This window comes from Panthera leo, chromosome F2 (genome assembly GCF_018350215.1).
Source record: "Panthera leo isolate Ple1 chromosome F2, P.leo_Ple1_pat1.1, whole genome shotgun sequence".
In the NCBI taxonomy this organism is placed as follows: Eukaryota; Metazoa; Chordata; class Mammalia; order Carnivora; family Felidae; genus Panthera; species Panthera leo.
The window spans coordinates 81561555-81572926 of record NC_056695.1 but is presented as its reverse complement, the minus strand read 5'-3'; the positions used below and the strand labels follow the sequence as shown (position 1 = coordinate 81572926).

General features: G+C 60.9%; 1 protein-coding gene across 1 annotated transcript; it reads right to left on the bottom strand.

Moving 5' to 3' along the window:
• Window positions 1–1324: 1324 nt before the first annotated feature.
• On the bottom strand, window positions 1325–5081 carry PSCA (prostate stem cell antigen). The gene is made up of 3 exons (XM_042924059.1): window positions 4909–5081; window positions 3238–3345; window positions 1325–1693 (listed from the first exon to the last, which is right to left on the bottom strand). The coding sequence occupies exons 1-3, from the start codon at window positions 4958–4960 to the stop codon at window positions 1479–1481; spliced, it is 375 nt and encodes a 124-aa protein (XP_042779993.1). The 5' UTR covers window positions 4961–5081; the 3' UTR covers window positions 1325–1478.
• Window positions 5082–11372: the final 6291 nt, after the last annotated feature.

Here is an 11372-nt window from a genome sequence, read left to right as displayed (position 1 = left end):
CGGGTGTGGGAGAGGCCAGAGCCTGCACGGAGCCGAGCCTGAGCTGGGCCCCGGAGGCGAGGAAGAAGCGAGGAGGACCAGCACTGGAGGTCACTCGGGACGCGCACAGGGAGAGTCTGGGCCTCCGGCCTGGACTTGTTGGTCAGTGTAGCCCTGCCCCAGCCCACCCCAGAGCTCCAGAAGCCGGGCTCTAATCCTGCTTCACCCACCACTCGGTAGGGGTCTTGGCCAGAAGCGCCCTCCTGTGCAGGTTCCCGCCCTGGCTGCGCTCACACAGTCCACCCCACGTGGCCCACAGGTCCTGGCGCTGGAGCCCCCAGGGGCAGGGAGGCAGCCCCTGCGTTTCCCAAGGGGCTTTCCCAGGAATTGAAAAGGTGAGGCGGGGACCCTAGGCTCACAAGCACTGTGAAAGGACCCCTGCTCCCGGACAGGAGGGACCTGAGGTCAGGGGGCAGGGGGCAGCTTCGCTGGGGACCCTTTTACAGTTTGAATTTTTCACCGTGGGTGTGGAGAACTTACACCGGACAAAAGAAAACATTTAGGAAACAGGCAGAGGGAAAGGACAGGGCGGGGACGCCGAGGGGGCCTCACACAGTAGCAGCCCCTCCCACCCAGAAACCGCTGGGTCCTGTGGATCCTCAACACTCGCAGCAGAGGGGGGTCCCAGGTAAGTATCTGAGGCTCAGAGAGGGCGAGTGATCTGAGTGAGGCCACACAGCAAGAGACGGGGTCCCCAGGGATGCCGCCCTACCTTCTGCAGCTGTGTCCTCCCTTCCCGGTGTCTGACATCTGTTTCTGCCCAGGCTTGGGCTCCACCCCATGTGGCTGGCTACGGACATGGCCACAGCCCACGGATGTGGATCCAGGTGGCATCCAACACAGCCCTGGACCCCAACCCTGACTCCCACCCGGGGGCGCGCGAGAACAGAGCTGTCTGCAGCTAAGTCAATGGGACTTTATTAAGGGCCTACTGGGTGCTGGGGTTACTGCTCCAGGACTCCCAGGGACATTGGGAGCTGAACCCCCTCCACACCCCATCTCTTGGGGCTCCCAGGACCTCTCACTCCCTGCCCCTAATTCTACTCAGTACATTTCATCTCAGCCTTTGTGGGGCCCTCCTGAGTGCCTGCTCCTTGCTGGTTACAGGTGACCCTATGAGTGGGACATGGCTCAGCAGGTAGAGGTGGAGGGAGCGGTCAGGGAAGGCTTCCTGGAGGAAGAGTATGCCTAAGCGAGGATTAAGGAGTGGGTTGGAATGTGGGGGTTGTGTGGGCCGTGTGCAGGCTGTCGCGCATCAATACAGCCCAGCCTGCTGGGCAGTGGGAGCTGGGCAGGAGTCCTAGGGAGCCATGGAAGGCTAGAAAGGGCAGAGGGGCATGGCCCGACCCGAGTTAGGGTCCAGGAGGGGCCTCGACTGGACCAGGTGTGTGTGAAGAGTGCCCTGGGGCCCCTGGGACACAGTGGGGTCCTCCTGCCTCCTACATCCGGCTAGGGCCCCAGAGCAGCAGGCCACCGAGAGCAGTGAGCAGCGCCAGGGTGACAAGAGTTGGCTGCAGGGCATGGGCCCCGTTGGCATTGCACAGGTCACTGGAGCAACACGTGATGTTCTTCTTGCCCAAGTAGTAGTTCTGGGAGTCCTCCACACAGTGCGAGGTGCAGCCCTTGCTAATGATGGTCAGGAAGCCAACAGCACCTGGGGGTGGGGGCCGCTCAGCTAGGGCTGGGTCCTGGGTGTTCACCCACCCGGCCTTGTCCCAGCTCCCATGGCCCTCTTCCTGTCCTGACTGAAACTCTAGAGTCATCCCGGTGACTGCCTCAAGACTGCCAGCAGTGCGAGGGCAGGCGCTTGGGCTCATCTGTATCCACATGCCCAAGGCAGCCAGACCTTCTGCTGGGCACTAGACATGCCTAATGAATGGGTGAATGCAGGGATGGATGGATGGATTGATGGATGGATGGATGGATGGATGGATGGATGGATGGATGATGGATGGGTAGGTGATACAGGGGGATGGATGGGTGGATGGATGGATGGGTGGGTGGATGGATGGATGGATGGATGGATGGATGATGGATGGGTAGGTGATACAGGGGGATGGATGGGTGGATGGATGGATGATGGGTGGATGAATGCAGGAATGGATGGATGGATGGATGGATGGATGAATGAATGATAGATGGGTAGGTGATACAGGGGGATGAATGGATGGATGATGGATGGATAGGAGATACAGGGGGATGGATGGATGGATGGATGGATGGATGGATGGATGATGGATGGGTAGGTGATACAGGGGGATGGATGGGTGGATGGATGGATGGATGGATGGATGGATGGATGGATGATGGGTGGATGAATGCAGGAATGGATGGATGGATGGATGGATGAATGAATGATAGATGGGTAGGTGATACAGGGGGATGAATGGATGGATGATGGATGGATAGGAGATACAGGGGGATGGATGGATGGATGGATGGATGGATGGATGGATGGATGGATGATGGATGGGTAGGTGATACAGGGGGATGGATGGGTGGATGGATGGATGGATGGATGGATGGATGATGGGTGGATGAATGCAGGAATGGATGGATGGATGGATGGATGAATGAATGATAGATGGGTAGGTGATACAGGGGGATGAATGGATGGATGATGGATGGATAGGAGATACAGGGGGATGGATGGATGGATGGATGGATGGATGGATGGATGAATAAATGATAGATGGGTAGGTGATACAGGGGGATGGATGGGTGGATGGATGGATGGGTGGGTGGATGGATGGATGGATGGATGGATGGATGGATGATGGATGGATAGGAGATACAGGGGGATGGATGGATGGATGGATGGATGGATGGATGGATGGATGATGGATGGATGGATGAATGCAGGGATGGATGGATGGGTGGGTGGATGGATGGATGGTAGATGGACAGATGAAGGGTGATGGGTGGACAAACAGACAAGGGATAGGTGGGGGGGGATGAACAGATGGGAGACAGAGCAGCTGTATCCACGGGTGGATAGATGAACAAGTGGCCAGGTGCACAGAGGATGAGCAGTTCAGTGGCAGAACTAAACCCAAGTGCTTTGAGTCCCTACCAAGGCAGGGAAGGAGAGGGCAAAAGGCAGGGCAGAGCCACACCCAGCCCGGGGCGGGGTGGGAGGGTGGGAGGGAATCTGGGCAAGGTCACGCGGAGGACTCGGAGGGCGGCAGGGCCACTCACGGATGCGCTCGGTCCAGCATTGGGTATCAGAGCGGGTGCAATTCTTCACGTGCAGGCAGTTCTGGTTGCTCACCTGGGCCTCGCAGGAGTAGCACTGCAGGGCACCGCCTGGGGGGTGGGGGGTGTGCTCAGAGGCTGCCCTCCCACAGAGCGGGAAGGAGCCTCATTTTCTCGTCTGTCACACTTTCCAGGCTGCTGGGAACGTGCAGGAGCACAAGAGGCTGCCGCAAACTGGGACATCCTCACGGGGAGGGCACTACGCTCATCAAAGCCCACCCGGGGAAGGCTCCAGTGCCCGCTTCCTGTCATGGCGTCTGGAATCCACCAGTAGTGCCCCAGCCCACCCCTCCGGGTTTTAAAGCTCTGTTAAAAAGCCTATGGTTCATGGGGCGCCTGGGTGGCTCAGTCGGTTGGGCGGCCGACTTCGGCTCAGGTCATGATCTCGCGGTCGGTGAGTTCGAGCCCCGCGTCGGGCTCTGTGCTGACAGCTCGGAGCCTGGAGCCTGTTTCAGATTCTGTGTTTCCCTCTCTCTGACCCTCCCCCGTTCATGCTCGGTCTCTCTCTGTCTCAAAAATAAATAAACGTTAAAAAAAAAAATTTAAAACCACCTTTCTTTAAAAAAAAAAAAAGCCTATGATTCAAGAAGGAAGGGGGTGACGCACCCCTGGGTGGGAGCTGGCTCACCCCACTTGGCAGCCAGCCCAGCTGGGCACGGGGCAGGTGGGCGCAGGGTGGACAGACCTGCTCACGTCCTTCCATCGCTGTCCCTAATAGCCTGTGCAAACCCCACCCAGCCTCCCAGGCCTCCCTGGTGCTGTGTGATCGGCATGGGCCCCGGGCTGGGTCCTGCTCTGTCCCTGGGAGTAGCGGCCCCGGCTGTCACACGATGTTTCCTCCGATCAAAACAATGGTGGAGCTGGGATCCAAGTCACCCAATTGCAAGCAGGCCCCGTGCTGCCAGCCCTGTGCTCGGGCACCACACACACCAGCTGACCTCCAGCAGCCTGTCGGGCCATTGTCATGATCCCCACTCTCTAGCAGAGGAAGCTGAGGCTCTGAGAGGTTTAGCGATTACCCAGGATGGGAAGAGACCGAGCTAGGCCTGGAGTCCAGACCAGAGCAGCGAAGGCCCACACCTGCCCCCCCTGGGTGTCTCCTGTCCTTGCTGCCCACAGTGGACCCCAGGGCTGGGCCTGGGGAGGGGACCTAGGTCCTCTGAGGACAAACCTCAGCCCTCTCCCAGTTCACTCTTCCCTCCTGCCTCTGTGGCACTTCCTAACTTGAGGCTTTTTGCCCCTGTGCTTCCTCTCTACTCTCCAGGCTCTCAGTGCCTCCCTTGTCCGTCTGCCCTCCGAGCGCCAGGCCCTGCACACGGCGGTCAGGAGAAGAGCCCCCGCGTGCCCTGCCCGCTCTGGGTGAGCCATTACTCCATCCTGGCTGCACCGCGAGCCGCCCCAGAGGGGGACGCGGGCAAGGACAAAAGTCCCTTCTTCCTGCCGCCACCTCCGCTTCCTTCCACCTGACCTCCCTGCTCCCTGTCCCCCTCCTCCACCTCCTCTCTCTCTGTCTTTCCGGGTGGGTGCTCTCTCTGAGGGCCCCCCAGTCTCCCTGGATTGCCCCCACCCCAGCCCTGTTCCCGTGGCCCTGTCCCGGGCTGGGGGAGTTCTCACTTGGCTGCAGGGCCAGGCCGATGGCCAGCAGGGTGAGGACGACAGCCTTCATGGTCACCAGCGGGCAGCGGTGGCGTGGACCTAGGGGTGGCTTTATATCGCTTCGGCTGGCAAGGCGGAGGCTCCACTGCCCACTGTCAACACGGATGGGTTCCCCGCGGCCAGCAAGCACCACGGGTAGATCCCAATCTCCACCCGCCCGGCCAGGCTATACCCCGCCACTCCCTCTGTCCTCCCGTCTGCTTCCGGAAGGCAGAGCCTGCCCAGGGCAGGGGCCGCCCTCCCCACCTGTGGCCATTTCTTAGCCACCCCAGGGCGAGGCGCCAGGCTAAGACTCTGCCCACCTCACACCAAGCGGTGAAGCCAGAGAAGGGTGTGACCACCTTGTCCAAGGTGGAGGGCGACCTCCCTGGGCCTGTGGTGCTCCTAGGACTCCTGGTCCCACAGGAGCGACAGACCTTGGATGGGTGCAAACAAGAAGTGCCTCGGGAGGGGGCCGCTCTGGGAAGTGCCCCGGAGGCTTGGGGGTGGGGGGCTGGCACGGCCCAAGTGCACTGTCGTGCTGCATCGGGCTGGGTGCAGGCTCACCCCTCGTGACCTTACTTAATCCCCATACAACATGGAGCTTTAGCTGCAAGAGAGGCGGGGAAACGCAGTAGGAAGAGGAGGGGGGTGGCAGAAGGCAGGACACTGCCTGCACGCCAGACCCACTCTCCCCCCATCTGTGTCCTGGGGTCCCACAAGGGTCCCAAGGGCTTCCCCTGGCTGGTGACGTGAGGGCGGGAGGTTCAGAGGCCAGGCCATCTCTCCTGCTGTGCCCTGACCGCGGGGTGCTCTGTGCAGTGAGTGGCTGCATCCCCATGGGCCAGCCTGCTCCCCTCCTGCTAGCCCTGCCCGGCCTGTGCTGACTGTTCTGTGCCCTCACCCCTCCAAGCCCAGGGGCCCAGTGGTTTCCTGCTGCTGTTGGCCTGGGGCCCATTCTCGGTCCCCATTGTCCCTCCAAACTTGCCCCTCCCTTTGTAAACAGTCTCCCTGTGACCCCTTGGAATGTCCCGCAGGTGCCGGCAGGTACAAGCCATGCCCACTGCCTGCTGACCCCAGTGTGTCTGGGGGGGGGGGGGGCGGTGAGGGGCCCCTCCCATGGGGGGGAGAGGACCTTTCACTTCCTGATGCCCTCCTGGCCCAAAGATGGCATCTCTGACCTCACTTTACCATCTGACGTCATGCCCTTGGGCTCCTCCCTGGGAGGAAGCCCCAGGGTAGAGCAGGGGCTGTGCCGTGGTGCTGGCAGGTCGCTCCTGGGGATGTGTCATCTCCCAGCCCTCTGGGACAGGGACAGGTGTGGGGGTGGGGGTGGGGGTGCGAGAGCAGAGCGACCCTTCCCGGTGGGGACAGCTTCCATCCTCTCACCCTGAGTCCTGGATCAAGATGACACAGTGACATGGGCCCAGGGTGAGACCCACACCTCCCCAGCACTCGCTGCGCCTCTGGGGTCTTTCCTGCCCAGCCGCCTGGCGCCCGCCAGTTTGCACGCTTTCCCCGGGAGGCGTCTCTCCTGAGGCCCAGGAATGGACAGGACCTTGCTCAAGCTCACACGGAGGTGAGCGCGGTCCCCCCACTCCAGCTGCCTTCCTCGTCTTTCTGCCTGCTCCGAACTTTCTCCCTGAACACCCCCCCCCCACCCCCCGCCTCCAGCCCGCGATCCCACCAGCTCAGGTGCCTTGGAAGGTAAAGTGATTGTGACTTCACTGCGCCTGGCCGTCTGCCTGTCTGCCCACCCTCAGCTGACCGGGACTGGGGGTGCCCCGGACTGGAGCCTTTCTTATCTGTCTCTTTTTACTCAAGGCACCCGGCACCTAGCACCAGCCTGGGACATTCAGTCCTCAAATATTGACAGGTGCATGAATGTTTGTTAATCTGATTTGATACGAGGTGATTACTCTCTGGCCGTGGTCTCAAGCAGGGTGCTTCTGCGCCCCGGGGCACGTTTGGCCTAATGCCTGAAGACATGGTTGGTTGTCCCAACAGGGGGGTCATCCTGCACAGGACGCCCCCACCACAGAGACGCTTCCAGCCTGAGGTCGGCAGAACCGCGGGGGCAGGAGGCCTGCCCAGGGCCGTGGGCACGAGGCTGCTGTCCCAGCGTACGGGCGGCAGAGAATTAGACCAAACAGGATCGCCTTGAGTCTAAGGAGCCAACGAGCTCTGCTGGGCTTGGGACTTGCCTGGGACCCAGCCCCGCTTCCTTCCTTCCGACTGCTCCTTCTCGGTGGGAAGGTCTATCCCGTGTCTGTCTTGTCGCTGCATTCTGGAAGGAATCATCGTCTCCCCCAGACCTGATGTTGGAGCCGATGCTGGCATGAGTTAAGACTTCGGGGCTGTCGGGGAGGAACGAGTGCACCTTGCCTGTGAGAAGGACGTGGGGTTTGGGGTGCCGTAGTCAAATGCTACGGTCTGAATTGTCCCCCCAAATTCCCACATTGAAGCCATAACCCCAATGGGATGGTACTTGGGTGCGGGGCTCTTGGGAGGTGATTGGGTTCAGACGAGGTCATGAGGGTGGGGTCCCCCCCGACGGGCTAAGTGCCCTCATAAGATCAGACACCAGAGCTCCCCCCACCCCCTGAGCCCACAGCGGGGAGGCGGCCGTCTGCACGCCAGGAAGGGGGCCTCCCCCTCACCCGACCTTGCCGACGCCCCGCTCTCAGACTCCCAGCCTCCAGAGCTGCGAGAAACAAATGTGTGTTGTTTACAGCTCCTGGTCTGTGGTGCTGTGTTAGGGCAGCTGACTGAATATTGAAGCCCATGGCACGATGCCCTAGATAGAGTCCTCGACTCCACCTTTGACCCTGTCAGCCCCAAACTAAGTCCTCACTAGGGTCACAGCCTGAATCCTGACCCTGCTCACCGAGTAAGCCCTGACCCTGACCGTACCCTGAGCCCTGACCCTGGTCACTGACTGTGCCCCGTCCTGTCATCCATGCTTTGGGCACACACTGAATACAGCCCCTCAGCCTAGACTGAGCCTGGAAAACCTGTCACAAAGGGATGGGACTCCCTGCAGTGGACGGGGTCAGGGTGTGGCTTTGACATGACTCACCCTTAGCCCATTTCGTCTGCTCTGGTGTCACCTCCCTGGGCTCCAGATTTTCCTGTTCTCTTTTGGCTTTCCACCTACCTGCCCAACCAGTTGGGTTCCCTGGAGATCCTGCCCGCCCGCATTGTCCCCCACCCCACCGCCAGGATGGGGGGCTGGTGGGACCGGAGCAGGGCCAGACCCTGGGAGGAGACAGGATCACTGACCCCCCCCCCCACTCCCGTGGGGTCCTTTGCAGACAGACCGTGACCTCCTATGGCTGCCACCCTGTCCCACACTTGAATGGATGCCTTTTTTTTTTTTTGGGATGAATCTTATATTTTATGCAGAATTAATTAGAAAAATTAAGATGTTATGTGAATTACAAAACCACAGTTGATTTCGCCTTCTACTTTTATAGACCTTTTCCTTTAGAAAAATGCATCCGTAACTCGAGAGGGTAATGCTACTTGCTGCCAGGCCACTGACGGTCGGGGGACGCATGCTCCGTGCCAGGCCTCCCGTTGTGGGTTCTGGAAATTAAGGCCATGTCTCGCAAGCTCCGTGTGTGTGTGTGTGTGTGTGTGTGTGTGTGTGTGTGTGTGTTTGTGTACTGGGGGCACCGACTCCCATCAGGGGCCCTGGGAGCCCGCTTCTCACCCCCAGCCCACCAGGGCCAGGCTCCCAGGGCATCCCGCCACCCCGGGTGCCAGTCGGTCTCTAATTCTCTGAAAGGTCTTGCACCCCAGGGGAGGTGCCTCTTCCTGGTTCTCACAAAGGTGTCCTAGGCACCCTCAGTGGCTCTGCCCCAACCTGCCCCCTCCTGCTGTCCCAGCCTCGGCCCCCTGCTGGTTCTCCTCTTCTCCCTCCAGGAGTGCAGTCAATGAGCCCAGGAGACCCGGCCCACCTCAGGCAGCGCCGCCCCCCTGCCAGAGGGTGTGGAATTCACAAACACCCTCAGCCTGGAGCCAAAGCCCCCCTCTGTTGCTGTTAAGAGACTTGTCACCCCAAGACCCTCCCTCTGGGGACTGACTGGTTTCCTCACCCGAGGACTCCAGAGTCTCCGGGAGACTCTGCCGCCTCCAGGCTGAGTACAATGTATGCAGGTGAAACGCTATGGGCTCAGAGGAAGCAGTGAGAGCAGGGCCTGGTGGGGACCCTTGTGTGGAGCCCACTGGGAAGCCAGGGGTGGGGCAGGGGGTGACCTGCTCAGACTGACCCTCTCAAGGCCACTCTGGCTGTGAACGGTGATGGGGGGGCGGCTGCGGTGGCGATCGGGGGCGGTCTGGGGGCCCGATCCTGTGCACTGGGGGTGCTCGGGGGAGTGGGGCCCTCAGCGCCAGCTCCCAGGAGACACCAGTTCTTTCCCCTCCTCTCTTTATGACCCTTTCTCCTCGGCCAGAGTTGGCTCCGTCCCTGAGATGGGCCCCAAGGGCCCCAGAGTGCTGGTGGGAGCATCTGGGGGAACCCCATACATCTTGGGGATCAAACCCAGGCCCCTGCCAGCCCCATGCCCGGGGCGGGGGCGGGGGGGAGGTGTGCCGCATGTGAGCCCGTGTCCATGAGGTGGCAGCACAGTGTCACAACACAGGGATGGAGACAGACTTCCTGGGGGGGGGCCACCTGGCTGCCCCAGGAGACCCTGCTCGGTCCCCCTGACGTTCGAGTTCTGCTCAGTGCTCCGGTTTTCTCCTCTGTCAAACACGTCTGCCTCTAGCACGCCCAAATTCCTCACCCACAGAACCGTGTGCAGCAAAACGGCTATTGTTTCAAGCCCGAGTTTTGGGGGTGCTTCATCGTGCAGCAGTAGATGGCTGATATGGGGGCGAAGACAGATGCGAGGGGACCAGGGAGAGAGCAGTTGGTGGGAGTGAGGAGGTCCGACGTGGCACGGATGGGGAGGGCAGAGCCAGGCAGAGCCCCTGGTCTATCTGGGTGTGGGGCGTAAGGGACAGGCGAGCCCAGCGTGACTGAATTTTTGGCCCGAGTGAATGGAAAAAGGACCCTGCCACTCACTGAGATGGGGACTGTGTGGGTGGAAAAGGCTGCGCAGCGTCAGGAGCTCAGGTTTAGAAATGCTGGGCATGAGGTGCTCACAGAGGTCCACGTGGGGATGCCGGGAAGGGCACAGGCGTCTAGAATTCTCAAGAGGGGTCCCGGCAAGGAGACAGGGATGTGGGAGTGGCCAGCCCCTGCTGGTATTGTCACGGGAGTGGAGATCGCGGAGGGAGTGGGTGTGGGTAGAAGGGGAGAGCCCAGGAGTGAACCCCGCAGGTCAGGGATCCTTGGCAGGGGGGGGGGGGCGAGGAAGGAGGGGGCGAGGAAGGAGGGCCTTGGGCTACAGCATCCTGGAAGCCCAGGGGAGAAAGTGAATGAAGCCGGAGAGAGCTATGGACATCCGTCTAGGCTCCCTGCGGCTGCTGTGACAAATAACCTTACGTGCTGTGACAAATAACCTTACGTTCGGAGGCTTAAAATGGGACACAAGGTGTCAGCAGCCTGAGGATCCAGGAAAGAATATGCACCCGTAGTTGGCAGCCCCTCGGTCTACAAAGCACACACTCCGACCTGTGTCTGTTGTCACATTGCCTTTTCTCCCTCTTCTTCCTGAATCACGTTGTCTTCCCCACTCTGTCCCTCCTTCCTCCCTCTTATAGGGACCCTGTGATTACACTGCACCCCTCCCCCAGCCCCCACCCCTGTCCCTGCGATAATCAGGATAATCTCCCCATCTCAAGAATCTTAATCGCATAAGCAAAGCCCCTGAGGTCACGTGCTCATGGGGTGGGGGATGAGGGTGTGGGGCAAGGGGCGGCGGTGGGGGTGGTGGTGGCTGGGGCGGTGCTTTATTCAGCCGCCACGGCTGCCCTCTGGTCCCCAAAGGCTCACATTTGTCCCGCACGCAGAGCACATTCACCTCATCCCAAGGGCCCCCCAAAGTCTCAACTCCTCTGACTGCATCAGGTCAAGTGTGAGTCTCATCAGCTCTAAAGTCTCAAACATCAACACGCAACCCCTGCAAATTAGGTGCGGATGAGGCGCCAGCTCAGCAAGAGGCCGAGTGGGAAGGAAACCTCGCCGGCCCCTGGATTTCACCGAGGGAGGGGGGGCTGCGTCACCGTCCTCCTGCCAACCCTGGCCGGGACTGCAAGGGCCCCCACGTCCTTCAGCGCAGGGCTCCACTCGCGCGAAACTCGAGCCTCCAACGCCCCCGCGCCCGCCCCACCGGTGCACAGGGAGAGGGCGCCTCGCGCCAAACCCACCGGCTCCGCACCGGCCCGCAAGGCCAGCGAGAGGCCCAGTCAGTCCTCCAGGCTGCCTAGAGCGTCCCGGAACTGGCTGGGGGAAGGCGGCCAGGCGCGGACCGGCGGCGCGGGGAGAGGCGGCA